At 44.5% G+C, this 21,268-nt stretch overlaps 1 protein-coding gene across 1 annotated transcript; it reads left to right on the forward strand.

Annotated features, from left to right (window-relative positions):
* Positions 1-5,362: 5,362 nt before the first annotated feature.
* Positions 5,363-10,228, forward strand: LOC133915667 (putative ABC1 protein At2g40090). The gene is made up of 11 exons (XM_062358908.1): positions 5,363-5,812; positions 5,981-6,106; positions 6,353-6,448; positions 6,560-6,660; positions 6,997-7,033; positions 7,354-7,572; positions 7,658-7,769; positions 8,230-8,321; positions 8,412-8,591; positions 9,197-9,310; positions 9,763-10,228. The coding sequence occupies exons 1-11, from the start codon at positions 5,498-5,500 to the stop codon at positions 9,961-9,963; spliced, it is 1,593 nt and encodes a 530-aa protein (XP_062214892.1). The 5' UTR covers positions 5,363-5,497; the 3' UTR covers positions 9,964-10,228.
* The last annotated feature ends 11,040 nt before the right edge of the window (positions 10,229-21,268 follow it).

Consider the following 21,268-nt stretch of genomic DNA (forward strand, 5'->3'; position numbering starts at 1 on the left):
AATTATCTTGTACGCAACATTTGCTACGTGTTTGATATATGTGTAATACAATCCTGACGATAAAGATGATTTTTTTTCATTTACTTGTTTGTCATAATCGTTGTTTGTCGTTAAGAGGAGAAATTCCTCTGTCATCATGAGTTTCAATATAGAAAACATTCGGACCGATATCTTTATAACTTAGTAAGGTACGAATTGAATCGGGATACATAGAGTATCATCGATTATAACTTGAGTACCCATAGGGAGAGTAATTATGGCATGACCGAAACCAACAATCACTGCATCGTGTCCATCGATTGTCAAAATAATTTCTTGTCTCTTAGTAAGAGTATGAAAATATTTTGTTTCACTAAGTATGGAATTTGTGGTGCAACAGTCCACAAGACACATTTTCTCCTCCATCGGATTGACTCTCGTAAAAATCTATATATAGAAATAAATAATTTAATATGAAATTCTTTATCATATATATATATAATACATATAAACTTTATTTAGTATCGTAAGTGCTGATACAATATTGTGACATACAATATATAAAGATAGAAATTTATTTATTACAATAACTAATAGACACAAATAACATGGTATCTAAGGAATTGGGAGACTAGATAAGGTCTCCAAAAATGTCATGTGAAGCAAATTCAACAATCATGTTTTACGTGCTCATGAGATCTTTTGGTTGCTGAAGAGTCTAATTGTTACTTGATTTTTGTGAAATTTATTGTGAATAACTAGCTTCTTTGGTGGTGTCAATTTGAAGATTGAAGTGTGCTTCATATCTTTGTCATTAAGCAAGTCGGTCACGTCCCACGGATTATAAATATAGATCAATTAAATGTCTTAGGGTGCGATATTTCTTAGTAGTTTGCTTGTAACAACTACACTTGCGACAAACATTATATTTGTCAAATTTGAGTTTAGGAATCCCTTTTCTCTGCTCTGGTGCACATGGCTTCTTCTTCCTGTTTGTGTCTGTGTTTACCTTAGAGAAATCATTGAACTTATTGCTATTATGAACATTAGAATGTACTTCAGGTAAAGGAGCAACGTCGATTAGACGCTGATGATGATTCCTTAGTAAGAGTTCATCATACTTTTCAGCCTGAATTAAGTTAGAATACACTTGGTAATTTCTTACGCGATACTGTTGCTGTAAGATCCTATCAGCGGGAAGCATAATAGATAAAGTTTTATCTATATTTTTTTGTATATGTAGGTTCTTTTTCGTAAAAATGCAACTTGGAACATATTTTATAGATAACATGATTATAATCTTCGACATACTTAAAGTCCTATAGTCGGAGATGTGTCCATTCATGACTTGCATCAGGTAGAATGTCTGCTTTCTACTATTCATATATGGTTTTAAGAGCTATTCATAGAGTGCTAAGGTTCTCTTCCATCAGATACTCAAATTTGAGATCCAGATGGATATAACATCTTATTATCTATAATGCTCCATATTTAACATGATCTGGTAGCGGTTGATCTCCCTCCTGGTTAGGTTTGATTGCCGCTACAATTTCACGGGACATAAGGCTGACATTGACGTCCATAGCCCATGTTGGGTAATTGTGACCATCAAGTGCAAGTGAATCGAACCCTGTGTCGATCATCTTGACCTACATGGATTTAATCCTTAGATTTGATTAATTTATTATTGATAAATTAAAAATCATTATAGTAATGTTATAATAATGATGTAAAATTTATAAAGTCAAGTTGAGACTTAAAGTACATAGTGTAGACCTCAAATTATGCAGCTAACATGTTAAAGATAATCATCAAATATGATGTAAATCTCACAGCAGTAGAAGGTATAATCTGACATTTGTCAGTAGATGCATATGTTCCTATTAATTTATGTTATGCTAAGTAGAATATTTGGAACAACACATTGACGGTAGTCATTAAGTCAAGATGATAAAATATAGATCTCACAGTAATAGTAAATAATATGCAAATATGTAGTAGATTCCATAGTTCTATGACCACGTGTTTTACAAATATTAATTGAGGTAATCATTTAATTTTATTTTGCATTTTAATTCTGCTTGAATTAAGCACTTTTGACCACACGAACTCTTTGGGCTTAATTAAGTGAATTAATATGTAATTCTGCAAGAAAATAATCTCAATTGTAAAATTAACACGGTTGTAAACAAAATAGCATGTTATAGGTATTTGCAGGAAGTAAACACATTGACATTACATAGGTCCCGTGAAAAAAGATAGGAGCTATCCAAGGGGTTGACTTTTTGCCCCAGCTTATGGTGGCTTTTAGCTGGCTGAGTAAGCGGATATAGCTGAAATGACCTAGAAGCTAAGAAGCAGGTTGAGAGAAGCTTTTCTGACTTTTGGTATGCTGAGAAGTTAAAAGTTTATTGTAAAAGACAACAACTAAAATTTATCAACAGCCGCATCCTCTTTCTCAACCATCCATAAGCTCTAAAGCCACAAGCTATCCAAACGGGGCCATAATATTCCAGAAAATATGGTCTAAAATGTTAAATTACTACAATAAACAATGCATGATGCAATTATAGTAAATTTTAGGGCCTAAACATGATAAGTACTTAAATGAACAATATTGATAGTTGGACTAATTTGCAATTTCCCAGAAAATCAAGGTCCGTGGGCCAAGTCAACTTGGGTTGAGGCTATGGTCCATTGGCTCAATAGGGGGGGGGGGGCACAAACAAGGGGTCAATGCAACCTAGGCCTGGGCCTTGGCGGCCTTTCGGCCGACCCAGGTTAGGAGGACGCGTGCGGCGTCATAAAAGAGGTAATGGAGCAGTTAGGGTTAGAGTTTCCCCTACCTGGCCACCGCTACTCGCTCGCATCCGTGCTGTCGCTATGTTGTGCTACCTTCGCTGTCACCCCGCTGTGCTGCCGCATCGCCTTGCTTCAGCATGGGGTGTACTCTTCCTCATCGGAGGAGAGGTAGCTAGTGCCACTGCCGGTGTTAGGGCCCCCGCTTGCGAAGCCTACGACCGCCGGAGACCAAGATCCTGGGCGGAGGCTAGGGCGTCGATTCACCGTTTGCTGTAATGAAGCGACAGAGGATGTGACAGGTCGATGTAGAGGGCGGTGTCGATGACACGACCGCCATGGGGGCCATTGAAGCCCCCTCGCGCAGAGGGGATGATGTCACCGGGGCCTGCACCGCGTGAAGGGGAAAAGCCATCCGAGGCAATGACGATGTTGACGGAGGCCATGGCCATGATGACGAAGTAAGAGGGGGAACCCACGGCTGGTGGCCATGGACCCCCCAGTCGTCAGTGTGTCCAGGTCGAGAGCTGTCGTGATGGGTGTTGCTGTGGTGCTTGAGTGAAGGCGCACCACCGAAGCGGCGATGCGCCCTAGGCGGCTCGATCCGAGGTGGATTGGTGGAGGCGGTGGTGATGATGACTCCTCGATGACATCGATGTGGATGTCGACCTCCAGTGGCAGCGGGGTGGCGGTGCTCAAGGTTGGTTCGTACGTGAACGGCGCGAAGCCGTGGATCGGGCAGTAGCCCATGTTGTCCAGGTTGACGACATCGCATGTTGGGGCCATGGATGGTGTGGTGCTAGGATCGGCGCCATGCGTGTTGGCCTGAGGGCGATTGAGTGGGTGAGGGCCTTGGTGAGCACGGTGTGTGAAGAAGCGACGACCGCGGCCCTAGGGAGGGTGGTGACGATGACCACGACCCGAGGCGTGATGAAGATCACAACGTCGCGCATGGTGTAGAACACGAAGAAGGGCAGACGCCAAGTGCATCATAAGTAAGTTCCAATCATCCATGGCTCTCACCTCTCAATGATCGCCTTCTTCTCCTTCTCTGTTTATTGATCGAGTAGAGCAATGTGTGTCTGATAACTATTTAAATTTGATAGGCTTGCAATGTAATAGTAGACAAACAATTATTCGAACTCCTTCTTTATTGATCTTTTATAAATATATATACAAGTGAAAATATGTTTGTTTGAGAGACACCCCTTCCGAACGGATGCTTGTTCGTTCAATGGGCATAGACAACTGCCAGACAGTTGCACAATAGCCAACTGTCGAGTAGTAACTTCCACTCAACTTTAGGAGTTTTAGGGATTTCAGCCAATTAATCTACATCCATCAACTTTTTTCTTCTATAATTCCAAACATGTTTTTAATATTCTCAACTCAATATTACGCAATAGATTTCTAGAAATTAAACTGCTAGAACATTTAAAAATCATACAATAGATCCAATATTTTGAGAAGAGAATTACCCATTTCTTACATTCACCCATAAGCATACATTTACTAAAAACAAAGGAAGAAGAGAAGAGCAAGCATACACTAACCAAAACTGGTCTTTGAGTATGCGAAGCCAGACCTCCAGGCCCAGTTTGAAATCCTAAATTTTCAATTTCTACAGGCACAGAACTATTTTGTCTGAAATTCTATATATGATTCTAACCGAGCTCAAATATTTCAAAATTTTCTAAAATTTTGAAAGTTTTTCAAACAAACAAAACTCGACCTTACTAGTTGCTATTTGCCTCACAGTAACGAGATCGTCTGACTTACGATGCCCTTAGTCCCTGGACGTCCGATCCGAGTCACAGCTTCGAACGATTTCATATCGTCGGATCAAACTACTTGAACCACCTCGTAGCTGCATGATTGAGAGCGAAAAATTCCTACCGCAACATATTGATATGTTGCACGCAACATCACACGGACGTCGGATTCATCGTCCGGTCCAATTAATAGTCCATTGCAACATCTAAAAATAGCGTTTGAAACATCTGAAGTCAACATTTGCAACATCAAAAAAATACACCAAAATAGCTTGTTGTATGTATCCGATTCTGAGAGAAAAATTTCCACTGCAATATCCCGTCATGTTGCACGCAACATTTCAGGCAAAAACCTATGTGGTGTAGAATTAGGTGCAACATACGAAAATAACTATGGTAATAAATTTTCATAACATCTGAAATATTAAATTTAAACATTTGAAATATTGACGATACGAAAATATATGAATTAACTTAAATGGATAATTTTTTCGGATCCGAATCTATATGCAAGAGATTCTAAATTACAACATACGAAAATAACTATGATAACATATTTCCATAACGTCTGAAACATTAAATTTAAACATCTGAAATAGTTATATATATAGTTTAGCAAAATATAAATTGTAACAAAATATCATAAAAAAATCGAAACAATATTATATAGTTTTTTATTTGTTAGACTGAGCTTCCGATACATCTCTGGCCGACGTTACTTAAGAGGAACCATCTCCTGCCTCACACTGTCGCGTATCAAATTAACTTTGCGAGTTGTGACACCGTGGTGTCGGTATAAACACGGACGGATCGCGCGAACACACGGACGGGATCCCGTCGGTAACAAAGCCAACTTGCCCAAACAGACTCCAGGTCGAACCCATCGCGTCGCTCCGAACGTCTTGTGGCGGAAGAAAGCGGCCGGGAACAGGAGCCGCGACCGAGCCATGTGGCGGCGGGCGGCGACGGCGGCGCTGTCGCTGGGCGCCGGCGCCGGCGCGGTCACCATCGCCAACTCCGAGGACCCCGCCGCGACCCTCAAGGTCTGCGCCCACCTGCCCCCGCGCCTCCTCCGCGACTCCGTCACGGCCGCCACCATCGCGGTCGACTACACGTGGTCCCTCTGGGGCCTCGAGCCGGGCACACCCGCGTGGCTCGCCGCCAAGCACCACGCCCACCTCCGCTCCGCCAACCGCCTCCAGGAGCTCTGCTTCCGCAACGGCGGCATCTACATCAAGCTCGGCCAGCACATCGCCCAGCTGGTACGGAATGTGCCTCTGGCCTTGTTTCCAGTGATTCGTGTGGTTCGATTTGTTTCTGATCTTACTATGGTCGTTCAAGGATTTGTCTGTGAGATAGCGTAATTTTAAGCAGCTGGGGGAGGTTAACATTTGGCTGTTTGTGTCGGTGCGTTTGTTTGCTTGTTTTAGGAGTATGTCGTGCCGGAGGAGTACGTGCAGACGATGAGGGAATCGATGCTGAAGAGGTGCCCGGTCTCATCGTACGAGCAGGTCCGCGGGGTGTTCGCCAAGGATCTTAGAGAATCGCCAGAAACTGTTAGTGCCTTGCCTGCCATCCTCTTTGCATTACTGTTTTGAGCAATACAGCTGCCTGTAGGAAGGTAGCTGAATAGCTGGAGCAGAAGTGCACAGCGAATCAGTGATAATGTATTATTGATCTTGTGTTTGTCGAGTTCTGATGCTAGCGTCAAATAATGGAATTTTGCTGGCTAGAGCTCGGCATGTTAGTTTGGAATCAATTCTAGCCTCAATTTCCCTTCTCTCCTTTCTTCTGGTGTGTAGGTTTTTGCAGAATTCGATCCTGTCCCACTTGCAAGTGCTTCTCTTGCACAAGTCCATGCTGCCAGAACGCATGATGGGCGAAAAGTTGCTGTTAAGGTTGAGTTTTAAGAAACATTGCAGTCCATCCTGAACACATTATGGCTGTAGAGGTCAAATCTAACTACTTGTTTTCTTTCTCACACTGTATCTTATTATCTTGATCTCCAGGTTCAGCACGATCACCTGACAAATACTGGTGTTGTAGATATAGCCACTGTGGATTTGTTAGTGAATGTTCTGCATTATATTTACCCTACATTTGACTACAGGTACCACTTGTGAATGGTAGCAGCTTTCTTTTGTTATCTTGTTTATTTTTTCTTCTTCAATTTTTAACAATGGCATGTACATAACTGGAAATATTTTGAAGATTTAGTTTCAGCATAAACGAGACAAACAATTATATTTTGTGGCTTGACAGGCAACATGATATCCATTTGTATGTTCGAATAGTTACCTCTAGCTCTTCATAGGCAATGCATCATTTGGGTGCTGAGCTCATAACCTCATATTATGTCAATGTGACTGTAAATCCTTGATTGCAATGCTACTTTTCAGTTTTCCAGGCATTGCTCATTTTGCATTATTGCCCTGTTTCCATGTAGGTGGTTAGTTGATGAAGTTCGAGAAAGTGCCCCTAAGGTACCTTCCTAATCTTGCCTGGCAATATAATTTCCTTGCTACCACCTCTTAGATTTCTATATTTCTTTTTATTCTTTCTTTTTGTTTGTTACCAAATACATTAACATGCTGTTATGGTTCATCATAATTGTTCAGTCTATTTATGCCTATGATTGCTGCCTTGTTGATATTAATTTTTGTGCTAATCAATATTTCTTTCCAGCTGGATCTATTCATTTAGAAACTTGAATTTAATACAATTTATGGCGTGCTGAACTCAAAAGAACATAGATAAAAAAAAAATTCTGGAGTTCGTACTAATCAACTACTGTGATTCTCAGGAATTAGATTTCTTGAATGAGGCAAGAAACAGTGAAAAATGTTTGGAAAACTTTAGAAGGTTGTCTCCTCACATTGCGGGTAGCATATATGCTCCCAAGGTTTATTGGAATCTCAGCACATCTAGAATTCTCACTATGGAGTTTATGGATGCCAAGGAAGTAACTGATGTTCATGGCATTAAAGAAATTGGAATTCACCCTGTTGATGTTTCGAACCTAGTAAGTTGCCACAGTATAATCATTTGAGTAATCGATTAATCATACCAGTGATTTTGTTACAAATACTCACTTCTTAGTTGTCTAGATCAGTAAAGCATTTGCTGAGATGATTTTCAAGCATGGTTTTGTCCATTGTGATCCCCATGCTGCCAATATGATGGTCCGACCCATGCCACAAGACAGCAGAAAAACTTTTGGTGAGAATCTTTATTTCTATCATCCTAAACAAAATCAAAGAGTCATTTAATTCACCTTTTGCTTTCCTGAAGTGCATAGGTGGTCACCTATCCGAAAAATAATAATTCGACAATAAATTGAATGATTCTTCTATTGTTGGGATCTACAATAGTGCATGTTGATGTTTCAACATTACATAATTACATAGATGGGTAGCAGAGTTGCTCTAAGAAAAAGTTCGGTTGCTTCATCTCGTCTGTTGAATGTGTTGGAATGTGTGAGGTGTGCAATTCTACACATCGGTGTTTATACAAATCTCCTAGGATTAAAGGATGGTCATGCCCTGCATAATTGCATGAGGAAAAATTGTTCTTTCGATGTGGCAACACAATCTTTCTCTGTTCCAACATTTATATTTGTTGGATAGGTAATCCGAAGCATTATGATGGCTAACTTCGTACAAAATTTTACTTAAATTAGGGTGGAAAAGGCCGCAATTGATTCTTCTCGATCACGGTCTTTACAAAGAGCTTGATTATGCTACTAGGATAAGCTATGCTTCTCTTTGGAAGGTGACAGTCCTATTACAATTTCTTTTGTAGTTCTGCGAATTACCAGTCGGTAGCTGATACTAATTATTTTCTGTGACATGTTCAATGCAGGCTCTTGTTTTTGCTGATGCAAAAGCAATTAAGGAGAACAGTGTCAAACTAGGCGCTGGGGAGGATCTTCATGCACTTTTTGCTGGTGTTCTCACGATGAGGCCATGGCAAAGGGTGATCGACTCATCTCCTGATCATCTTGTCCTGGATGGGAAAAATAATGATTATTCTGAACTACAGGTGATGAATGTTGTACAACTTTTTTGTGTCCCTAATGACCATCCATGGTACCATAGTAAATGTAACGGTGCAAATGAACATCATTCAACATTACCTGTAGGCCTATGAAGTTGCCATCATGCAATGCTAGGAAGATTCTGATATTGCTAGTGGTGATTTGCTCGTTGTTAGTCAAATTAATAGGTCTTTGAATCTTCTTGACGCTGCCAACAGAAATAAAACAGACAACAAACTGTTGAAACACCCAACATCAACCCAGACTCACTCTAAAGTGGGTGAAAGGAATACATATTCACTACGTTTTACTTGGAATCTAAACCTATTTCCCACATGAACCTAGGTTTAAAATCTTAGATTCTCAATTTTTATCGAGTGTCTTTTCTTTTTATATATACAAACTGAAATTTACCTTGTTCTTCAATTCTTTTCTTTCATATTATGTAGTTTTTTTTTCTTGCTTGCTTTCTATAGCATGCATCCTAGTATTAGATAATTGGATTCAGATTCATCATTTACGTCTTTTTTAAGCCTGTCAATAGTGTCATGTACCTTGAGGTCCTTGATGATGATCCATCCTTACTTGATTGCCTATTTCTTGAGCACAGATGTATGCCTCCTTATATTTTTCTGAAATCTCGGAGCTCTTGAGGAGACTACCAAGAGTCATCTTGTTGATGCTTAAAACAAATGACTGTTTACGTGCAGTCAATCATGCCCTGGTGAGTGTATAAATATGTGGTTCTCATTTTCCAGAATAAATGTGTGGGTTCTCATATCATGCTACATTTATTGTTACAATCCTTTTTCCCTTCACTTTTTTCTGTTGTCATTCAGTCCTGGCTAGTATTGGATCTTACCTTTTGATAATGGAAAGTTTCTGGTCATACTACAAAATGACTGCTATAAAAAGGGAAGCATGGGATTGAGCTTGGGGGTTTGTTACATGTGCTTGAAATTTCAGTAGCGTTTGCAGTAATCAGCAATTGACTACAGAGGATCAATATACATTTTTGTCTAAATTCTAATAGCCCATCTTTATACATGTTTTCCCCCATTATATACCAGGGGTCAATTCAATCCTCACTCCTATTTAAGCATATTTGGAGCTAGGATTTGAAACGCTAAGAACAACTAAATCATTTTGGCCCCATTAACTTGTGAACTATCACAGGTTGGAGGTACTTCCTTGGAATCATTTATGATCATTGGACGGGTCTCTTCTGAAGCTCTGCTGGATGCTAAAAGGATGAACAAGAGGTCCTTTCTAAATAAATTGATGATATGGCTGGAGGAAGTTTTGCTGGAAGCTCGATTCTTCAGTTTGAAGCTGATATTGTGTTTTATGCAACTTAGGAAGCTGTTGCCTGGCTAAGTGCAGCTCAGTGTATTAACAGTTTTTAGAGTGGTGGAAATGCGAAGTTGGCATTTAGTCCCTTCTCTTTTGAGAGAGAACTTTGGCATTTAGTTTAGGTTGCCATTCTTTTGTATACGTCATTCTTTGGTCGACCATTGTTTCACCATGATCGATCGTTTTTCATGATGGTAGTACACTCACTACTCACTAGTACAGTATACTATGATAACGTTATGTTCATTCTGTTAAGTGAATTACAAGTATACAAAATTACAAACTGTCATCATTGGCAATGTTTTCCTAGACGCTAAATGCTCGATAGTCGGTCACCTGCAGTGCAGTGTCTAAACTATTTAAACGATCGTCTAGATGATTTAAACGTTTTAACTGTTATATACTGTAGCAGCAAAACTATGCAATAATATAGCTACGTGCTAGATGTTTTCCAAGTGAGAATGTGAGTAGCATACTAGCATACCTTATAGAGGCTGAAATGTAGCTTCATCATTTCAATCAATCTTCTATTGTGTTCTCCAATCAATCCAAAAATTATCATAATAATTTGAATTGATAACAAAATAATATGGCAAATATCAGTAAGACTAATATTTCAGTCTAAAATTAATTTACCAAACTAAAATTTCGCTCAATCATGCCCTGCTGCCGCTCGCCATTGACGAGACAGCTGTCTGATGTGTGCGTAGCTGTTTAAACGCATTTAGCTCGTGTTTCATAACTTTGTTTAAACCGCTTTTGATTGTCGGTGGCCGTCTAAATGTGTCTAACGTTTAATTCAGCGTTTAGGCACTAAACTGCATGCAAACCTGCCGTTTAGCATTTAAACACGTGTTTAGCGAACACTGATCATTGGACAAATGTAAGAGCAAACCGGTTTGTTGAAAGGTAGTCAACATTGATTTGGGGCAAATTTGGCTTGATGACAATTGTAACTGCAGGCCATCATAGTGGGATCTAAATTCCTTTTTCCACTTTTTAGATAATCTTACGTTTATTTGTGAGTTGATTACGAAGCAAGCCCAAGTAGTCAACTGCAGAACCTCTAACGCTATAACATTTCTCGAAATCTTCATCGTGGAGGGTCAAACAAATAAAAAGGGGATTGCTATGACTTGCCCGGGTGAGCTCTCACTCGATTTTGGTATTCTCCCTCTCCACCTCGTTTTCTCCCTCTCCGGCGAGCACTTATTCTGCAACTCCAGTGGCTGAGATCCGCCCCGATCTACTCCCTCTCTAACGAGCTCCGGTGAGGCCGAGAGGTTAGGGTTTCGGGGGCGGGGTTGGGGGTTCGGGGTCCCCGGGCTTAGAAAGAGGTGTTGGGGAGGGAGGTTGGCCTGGCGGAGGAAGCGGTTGGTGGGCAGTGCGGCAAGGCGGCGAGGGTGAAGCCGGCCGGGTGGTGGAGGACGCCTGGTGGGGAGGGTCGGCGGAAGGGGTGTCAAAGCGAGAGGGGTTAGCGAGGAAGCGGGCGGCGGAGGTGGATCTGGCGGTAGGGAGCCACCGAAGACACGGCAAGAGGGCAGGGCGGGGGTGAGCGCGTCAACGACTGGTGAGATCGAGTGGAGCGGAGTCGAGTCAGAGGAGGAAGAAAACGGTTGGCGTTGATCGAATGGAGCGGATGGCCCAAAATTCGGGTGAGAGTTAAGCCGGAATTGCCTGGGTGACAGCTAGACAGGGCAAAAAAAAAATGGTCTTTGGGAGGTAAGTAACCAAGAAGGAAAATACACCATCTTGAAAAACACTGCAAATAGAAGCATCCATTGCAAGCAGCAGAGGGGCTGCAAATATAGAAACTTAATGAAAATAACCCTTTGTTGTAGCTAAGCAAATCTGTATCACTAAGACATTCTGCAATTTTCACACGCCTGAGTTTATCCCTAATTAGTATGCCATGTTGCCAGACTCTGAAACCTTTGCTGTATAAGCATGATCTATCTGTTGCATCTTCGAATCTTGTCACACGATTGCACGGGCTATTCGACTAGTCGAAGGCTCTTGGAGATGATCCAGGCTTCACAGATCACAGATCAGCTTCAGTCAGAACGTGCGCACCATGTCCGTTGGTTGTTCCCCCGTGATCACCACAGCTCTCTGCAAGCAAATCTCGGTGCCGAAACAGCCGAACCAAAGGTGTCTGGCAGTCCTCGTCTGTCACAGGACTCGCCGGTCTCCCTTCTCCCCCGTGCGCCGGCCGCTTCTGGTGCTTCCTCATGTGCCCGCCGAGTGCGCGCCCTGTGGGGCACTCTGCGCCACACACCTTGCACTTGTGCGGCGTCCTGCACACATTGCTGTTGCCATTGCCATTGACACCCTTGTGGCATGTTCCAACGACGGCTTTCTTACCCTTGACGTTGCCATTGCTACCGGCATCGTTGTGGCTTGCCGCACCAATTGCCATCTCCTCGTTGCCGTTGGTGAAACCGTGGCTTGACACTGCGATGGCCTTCGTCTCGTTGCGATCGTTGCCATCGACAGTTCGACACCCTCATGGCTCTCTGCAAACACGGCCGTTTTCATGTCGCTGTTGCCATCGCCATGGTTACCCTCGTGGTTCTCAACGTCGACGGACGCCTTCTCGGCCTTGATGTGCCCCCCGCTGTCGACGTCCTCGTTATGTTCTGCAACTTCGTGGACAGTCTTTTTCTCATCGCAGTTGCCATTGCCATTGGCATCACCATAGCGCGTTGCCACTATGGCTTTCTTCTCTGCGCGACCAACGCCATTGGCAGCCTCCTGGCTCACTTCAACCACGGCAATCTCCTCTTTGCAGTTACCGCTGCCACCGGCGTCGCCGAGACTTGCTGCTGCGGCATTGGCGATCTTGGCTTTCTTTCGGTGGCCGAGGACATGCCCTCCGAGCGCCTGGTGGCTATCGAAGCTTCTCTCGCATAGGTTGCAGAGGAAGCGCCCTGAAGTTGCTGTGGATGACGTGCCCGTCTTCGCCGCCGCTATCAGAGCCCGACGCGACTTCCGATCACCATCCTCCTCGCAGCCCGGACCCCTGCTTCTCTTGCCGCACACGACCTTCTTCTTGGTTTTGATCGTGGCTTCTCCTCCCTTCAGAGCACCCTCCTCGTGCGCCACTGCGACGCAGCGCGCCGGCGCCTCCTCGCTCCCGGACTTCGTGGTGCGCACGCGGCACCGCGAGGACGCCCTCTGATCCGAACCGCTCGGCAGCGTCGGCGCCAACGGCGACGTGATCAGGCCGAGCCGGGCCTTCTTGGGCGACGGTGGGGCGTCCAAGACCTCCCGGAGATGCCTCTTCCTCCTCCCGCGGCCTCCTTCGGATTCTTCATCGTCCGCCGTCGCATCGCCACCGTCGTCTCCATCCTCAGAGACCGCGTCCCCGTGACGGCCCGCCGGCGCGGGCTGCCTCGCGAGGAACACGTAGCGGTCGACGTCCTCGTCGTCCGAGTCAGAGTCAGAGTAGCAGTAGTAGTCCGGGTTGGGCAACATCTCGTCCCGTCAGCCTCCTCCCGGGCACAACTCGAGCGGCAGCGCAGATCTGAGTCAGGCTTGCCTGTGTTGCAGCTGCTGTGGCCGGCGCGGGGAAGCTCCTGTGCTTACGAGGCAAGCGACGCGGCCTAGGGATTGCTGCGCGGCGCAATGACTCGTCCGTCAGCCGTGGTGCGGGTGCACACAGCACAGGGTCGTGCTATTATAGACGCGGCTGGGGTCGTGGGCTGGAAGCGCCGCGAAAGACGGAGGCAGGGGGATGGGCCTTGGCTCCGACTCGGCTTTGGCGACTTGAGCGTTCGTGGCTCGAGATGCGGATGGTATGATGATTGCCTGATGGAAAAAGCTCATTTTGCCTTGTTCAATTATTACTCGAGTTCATTTTTTTTAACCGTAAAATCAAATATTGTTGCTCTTTTAACTATCTAAATCAGATTTTTTTCTCTCCATGTGATTTTGAACCTGGTTTTATCCTAGGTGACACTAATGTGGCATCCAAACGTTTTAATTTTGCTAACAAAACGTTCACGCAGAAAACATACTCATCACCTTCCATATTCCTCTTTCCCTTTGCTCCAGCAACAAAACTACAAAAGGTTAGGGGATGACGACGAGTGTGCGGGTGCTCCTCATCGAGCTCCATTCCGCGTGGAGCTCCCCCTTGACAGGACCAACCAAATTTACTGTTCATTTACTATTCATCATAACTATATTTGGTAGCAATTTTGGATGGAAGGAGCTACCTGTGCACCCACCTCCCACAATGTGGCTACGCCACTGCCCCTTGACGCCGAGATCCTCGCCTGTGAGATACTATTCACAGCGAGCTCACCCTCTGCGCTGAGATCCCATCTAGGTTGAGGTCGCCCTCCACACCGAGCTCCCATCCGCGGTGAGCCTGCCCTCAGCTCTGAGCTCCCCTTCGTGGTGAGGTCTCCCTCCATGCCGAGCTCCCCTCCACTCCTGATCCCCCAACAAGCTGAGCTCCTGTCCACGATGAGCATGCCCTTCGCCGTCGACCTCTCCACACCAGTGATGACCCCAACGGCAAGTGTGCAGGTGTTGCATTGATGTTCCTCACCGAGCTCTATTCCGCGTGGAGCTCCCCCTCGATGTTGAGCTCCTCATACGACAGCGAGGGCCAGGGCTCGAACGCCATGGTCCATCGCTCCACCACCTCCTCCGGTCCCCCACCATCTGACGAGGTCAAGTACACATCCACCACGAGTGGCTCCCCGGGGGACGGCTCTGGCAAGTGCTCCGGTGGGCAGGTGGTGACGACATGTGGTACGGTACCTCGTCCTCGTCTCCATCATGGGAGCGATGGGCACCTCATCCTCATCTCCATCGTGGCTCCATCTTCATGGGCGGTGATCGGAGTGGAGGGACAAGCTCATTGGAGTTGGAGGTGGCCATGGTTCTCCATGAGAATGTGTTTGGAGCCGTTGTTCCTGAACTTGGTGCTGTCGCGGAGCTTTAATGAGGTGTGGGGAAGCTGTCCGGGGGTGTGGCTCTGCTAATGGCTGGAGACAGAAAAGATGGGCAACAAAGGCGTTGTACACGGTGTCAGACTGGTGGGGACTCGGAGAGGGGAACAAGAGGGCTGGGAAAGCTAGAGAATACATTGAGGATGCTCAGTGTGCTCTCTGGGGGATCTGGGGGCTCTGGGGTGGTCAGAGTTGAGCTAGCGATGGTGAGGTGGAGCTCGGGTGGCGACGACAATGGCAGAGCTAGATGCTAAGTGCCTTCCCAAGGGTCTTGAGCTGACGTGAGAGTCATGTGAGTGAGAGGAGAGCTTGCTGATGCTACTGGAGTGGAAGAAGGGAGGAGAAGCTCACTAGAGGCGGCGAATTACTATAGTCTCCTCGACCTCGCCATGGATTCGGTACCCGTGAGCCCCCCCCCCCAGCTGTCTGCCCTCGAGGCATGCGTGGCGTGTGACCTTGAGGTTGGCATGGGATTAGGACTTCATGGGCGCCTTGGCGAACTTGGAGAGGCCTTGGTACCAGGGGCGGTCCTCGTCGGTGGCCTGGAAGTAGAAGCGCAACGAGATGAGCTGCACAAGGGCATCGAAGAAGAGGGCGTGGCCCTGGATGCCGCCACAGTCGACCGCGACTAGGAGGTCAGCAGGCATGATGGTCACAAGGGATTCGTGGCCGAGCACCGATGCTCCCCTCCCCGCCGATGACGATGCGGCTGCACCGCTATCTGACACGAGATTGTGTCATTTTTTTCAATTCAGTGTCTAAAATGTCTACATGTACAATAACTCATGTCACGTGTCATCTGACATGTGGGCGGCCACTGCCACATGTGAGCCACATAGGACAAAATCGGGTTCAAAACCACACGGGGAGGAAAAAAATCCGGTTTAGATAGTTGAGGGAGCAACAATATCTAGTTTTGCGATTAAGGGGCAAAAATAGACTCGGGCAATAGTTGAGGGAGACAAAATGGACTTTTTCCTTGCTTGATTGGAACTGGAGCTAGGCTGCAAGTTTTTGCATTGGTTGGGCTAGGCACCGCAATCATGAAATGTTGTTCTACTAAGCTTTTTTATACCCTGGACGAGAACATTTGTGGGTTGCAGCCCTTTGAAAGGGCGGTAAGCAACCCAGGGGTGCCACGGTGGCACCCCTGGCGCCACGGTGGCAGACCTGTAGGCCTTACAACCCTCTAAGGAGGCAGTTAGCCTTGCCACCCTCTCTGGGGGCGGGTAGCCAGGCTCAGGTTATACTTTTTTTTTGTAAAATCCTAAAAATTATATAAGATAAAAATACAAATAAATCCCAGAAAATATTTGAAGATAGAATAAATACATGTAAGTGAAATGATTAAACCACATTGAATATATGTGTATATGAGATGGGTACATAGAATTTAAGCATTACTAATCTCATGTAGGCTACATTTAAGATACATATACGCCTTATGTAATAGTTTAAAAATGATAAAAGCACCTTGAATTCAGAAAGTTCAACAATTAGTAGCATAAATATTACAGACGAAATGACCCTTGAAATTGTCTATGTCTTATCTCCCGATCCATCCATTGGTAATCGTATTCTGGGGGTTTTGGTCTATGTGGTGCCAGTGTATACAAAAATAAAATAAAATTAGGATCCCAGTCATCTGCCCCATCGTCAGAGAATTCACAATGGCATGGAGTTCTCTAAGGAGTTGGCATGAAGTCATCATCATCAGAACCAACCCATTTGGTTGTGGCAGAAGTGGTAGAAGCACATCCTCTTGTGGTGGTTGTCAAACGACCACTTCTTTCATGACGGCTAGAATCACCGCCTCTTTCACAAAGGCGTGGAGGTCTCGAACAACCACATTTGCATCTCCAGTTATGTCCGGGTAGGCAGCCATCGCCGAAGACCAGATGCAAAAGAATAAAGTTCTCGATGGGTTTTTTCAGCAACTCTTCATCATGAGGGAACACCTAGTATATAAAAAGAGCATACAAAAATATAAACGTGTCTTAGAAGTGCAACCAAAAAATAATGGGGACATGTAATAACGATGAATGTACTTAATGTGCTCCTCGTACTGCTGAGGGTGCATAAATATGGTGTGTGCTCTCTTGCTAAAATACTTTGCTATATCGTCTAGTTCGCACACCCTAATATATCTCTGATGACACTCTAACAAGTGTGTCTTTAGGTCCATGGAGGTCACAAAGCTTACCATTCTCCTCCATTCCTCTGTGGTGAAATAGGGACAACATGTCATGGTCTGCCATTTCGACAACACTTTGTTTAGGTTCTTCTCCTTGAACACATTGTCACCTTTTGCATGGGTCTCCTTCATAGTATGTAGGGCTATCATTGAGGATTTGGATGCCCACGAGAAATGTTTACTTGAGGAGCCAGCCATGGTGTGGTATAGGGTATCCGATGGTAGTGGTGTTTTAGAAAACTGCAATGTCATGACCTTCTCGTTGCCTCGGCCTCCCATTTTATAAACAGGGATCGGTGGTGTATGAACCAAGTATAGTTATGTAATTTGGAGAGAGTGCATGAATTGGATGCCTTCCTGCAGCGACTAGTCACTGGACTCTAAGTAGTTGGCAGCGTGTGGTCACATCACTCTGAAAAGGTGGCAGCGAGCAGTTTTGTCAGTCTAAAAAGCTGACAACGAGGGTCGCATCTCCCTAAAAAGGTGGAAGCGTGCGATCACATGGGATTAAGAAATGCATTAATGACATGGTAAGTAGTAACTTCTAAGCATGTAATACATAGAAAGTAGACATATACGAATTGAAGAGCAGATGACTATTTTGCGAATCAAGGATGCATCATGAAACAAACATCTAAGTTACAAAAGTAAAGATAAAATCCTACTACTGTCTCCCCCCGCTATCGTCGGCTGTTCCCACCATCATGGTCCCATCGCCGCTGCCGCTGGTTCGCCCTCACAATGCCCCTAGAGTAGGTCAGGTTGTTTGGTGGAACAACTTGCCTAGTAGGCCTCGTAGCGATCGTAGGCATTGAGGCCTCCTCCTGGGTTAACTGCATCGATAGTGGAGCACCGGGAAACTATGACCCTATGATGATGGTGTATTATGGGGTGCCCCTGAAGAAGTCCCTCACGATATCGAACGTGGGGTCTGACCCAGACTCATCCTCCTGACTCGGGTATGACGGCTGCGATGTTGCCGCTGTCGTCCATGCATAATCACTCGTGGTGGCGATGTCGATGCTAGTCCCTGTGAAGGTTGTTGCACATCAGAACTTCTGGATGACTCTATGTTGACCCCACTGGACCTGGAAGGGGCACCGACGATATCTGCGATGGATCGGCATGAGATAAGCTTCAGGGCCCGCATGATCTTGTCGAAATCCTGCTTGACAAATCCTGCTACATCCGCCACAGTAAGCTGCATCCCTTGCCTGAGGCATCCCATGGCTCCAGCTGTGTTCCTATGGATATCGTATAAGATATCGGACTGTTGAAACAAACGTGAAACAAGATTTTCAGTTTATAGCAGTTTATATGGGATTATATGTTAACAAAAATGATAAGTTACTTAAACATACCGATAATGTAACGTCCTCGTTCTAATGGCCCGAGTAGGCTTCCGCAGTTAAAGCCAAGGTCGGACAATATCTGGGGTGTAGATGACCCGTGTATGTGTGCGCGGGGCATACCACCTCAGGTACTCCTGGTAGACCGGGTCAGAGAAAGGATGAGGCTCCTTGACTACATCCTCAAGGGCATGGTCCCACGTCAAGATATATGGTGCCAAACAATCTGCCCAGAGGGTGCCACCCTGTTGCCTCTTACGTGAATAACTACAGGTCACCCACATTAGATAGACTATACATGATACAAATGCTATGTATTAAATATTTGATTTTAATTACCTATGAACGTGGGGCTGAACGGTGCGAACGTTGAAGATAGGGAACGCCTGGAAGCGTCCAAACTGCCTCATCACATGGTGGGGTGAGTACTCCTCGACGTAAATGTCAAAGACGAGCAGCTTCTTCATAAGCCGGTAGTCCTTGTTGTGGCTACACAAAAGAGATAGACCGAAATGTGCACACTCATGCATCTTCGAGTGGTTGTAGGGGGTCCAGACCATGTCATGTGGACCCAAACAATCGAGCTATGACCTAAAAAGCTTGTATGTGATGTGGGCCTGCTCGTGCATTTAGTTCAGTTGTGGAGAAAAATAGTACGAAGCCTGGCTAAAAATATTAGGCAAGTAAAGCATAGTTATGTTCCCCACATACTTGACGTCGACGCCACATCGAGACCATGGTGGGTCCATCCTCCTCGGGTTCCCCGTACCATTCCTCAGGGTACAGGGACTGGTCCACAACGGGTCGGCTGATCTTGAATCGTTCGTAGGACCACAACTACAGTAAGAGTGGGCACCTAGCAAATATGGCTAGTATCTCCTTCTTCGTGCATGCATCATACAAGGCCCGATACGTCACCACCAGAACAACGGAGGCTCAGCTGAACATGCAACAAATAAATAATTAGAATTATACGCAGGTAACTATCGACATACTGGTAAACGATCGTCGATCGTAAGTAGATCTCTGGGCCCACGTTGTTGGAAAACTCCTAAATTGGTCTGGTGAACGATGGACAAGAAGCGATAATGCTTCTTGTCCACTGCAGGGTCAAGAAGCTTGGGGGTCGGTGGGTGCGCCATATCTGCATTCAAAACAAATATAAACAGTTTGTAGAATACATATACACACAGTTACATAAACAACATATAACATATAGGCACACACAATTACATGAAAAGATTATAACATACTTGTACACGATGTCATATGAACAACTTATAACATATAGGTATACACAGTTACATGAACATATTATAACATATAGGTACACAATCCCGGAATACAACACACATAGGTTAGGCGGAAACCTCACAATATAACACATTCACGATTGACCGTTGTCGTGACCCCATCTACACATCAGGTGCATTTCTCAGACAGTTCTTGTATGGGTGCCTAGTTTCATCGCACTTATTGCATCGCTTCACCCTTGGACCCACCTCAGATTCATCCATATCATTTGCATTTGTTAGATAGTTCTTGTATGCATGCCTAGTTTCGTCGCACTTACTGCATCGCTTCACCTTTGGACCCACCTAGGATTCCTCCATATCATTTTGAATCCACTTAGTTTGTCGAAGTCCCGTCATTAACACCGAAACCATATACTTCTGATTATCAAAACACTAACAAAATCACCTGGACAGATGATCACCTAACAATACATTTAGTTTACTACAATCAATATTGCTCCTAAGAAAACTAACCACTTTCAACTAGTTAAACTCCCATCTACTTAATTAAATTTCTAATTATCTATAATTATTACATACATCACTATTTTATGAAGTCTAGATTATTTAAATTACCGTACTCTAAATACAGCTATGCATCTGATGGCTATCCTACCATGTTGAAATATATCTTTACAATATACTACGAAAGATAGAAAAACCTTATTTTCTGATTACCGTGCTAAACCCTAGATCTCATATAATGTAACTATTATTATGTTACTAAACCCTAGATCTAGTGGTTTTTTAATTACTAATAAAAATAAAAGTCTAGAATAATTACCGAAAACTAAGATCCAAGATCTCCGCATGTCCAAAATAGTAAGGCTTCGCCGCGCTACCTCCCTCTATGCTCCTTCACTTCTCTTTTTTTTTTTCTAGATTTAAATAATCATTTAGGCTGAATTTCCACCTTTTTATAGTGAAGGAGGGGGCGGTAGCACTACCCGCCCCCTCAGAGGATGGTAAGACCTACATACTCGCCACCGTGGCACCTCCAACGCCATGGTGGCACCCTCGGGTGGCTTACCGCCCTCTCAAAGGGCTAGGCGGTAGGTGCCTAGTCCCGCAATTCTTCTCATCCGAGGTATATTTTTATAATTATTTTGTTTAGAAAATATAAAAATAAAAAACTCTTGTTCTACTTAACCCACCAGATTCTCCTAAAACAACATAACCCACCAAATTTCACTGATGTATCCATATAATAAAGGGGAAATTCCTTATTCACCGTCGAAAAAAGTTCCTGTTCCCTCATTGCCATTGAAAAACTTGCTCTTCCTTATTTAGCATCAATCCTAACTTTTATGCCTTTCTCGTCACTGCTGTAAATTCCATGACTAAACGGCGTTAAATGGTATGAGAAAAGACATATTTGCCCTAGTCCTGAAATTTTGCCTAGTTTCCTTTCATTCCACTTCTAGACACAACAATGCAGATGCATAGCATGGTGACACAATTGGGCACATAAACGATCCATACACATGAGAAATCCATCAATAATCCTGCATATATTGCATCAACAAG

The sequence above is a fragment of the Phragmites australis genome, chromosome 4 (genome assembly GCF_958298935.1).
Source record: "Phragmites australis chromosome 4, lpPhrAust1.1, whole genome shotgun sequence".
Classification (NCBI taxonomy): domain Eukaryota; kingdom Viridiplantae; phylum Streptophyta; class Magnoliopsida; order Poales; family Poaceae; genus Phragmites; species Phragmites australis.

What these genes read in the sequence shown, in the direction of transcription:
- LOC133915667 (XM_062358908.1), top strand. Translation starts at nt 5,498, where the DNA reads ATGTGGCGGCGGGCGGCGACGGCGGCGCTGTCGCTGGGCGCCGGCGCC. An exon ending in GGCGAAAAGTTGCTGTTAAG is followed by an intron (nt 6,449 to 6,559) that starts GTTGAGTTTTAA and finishes CTTGATCTCCAG; the next exon opens with GTTCAGCACGATCACCTGAC. An exon ending in GCTATGCTTCTCTTTGGAAG is followed by an intron (nt 8,322 to 8,411) that starts GTGACAGTCCTA and finishes TGTTCAATGCAG; the next exon opens with GCTCTTGTTTTTGCTGATGC.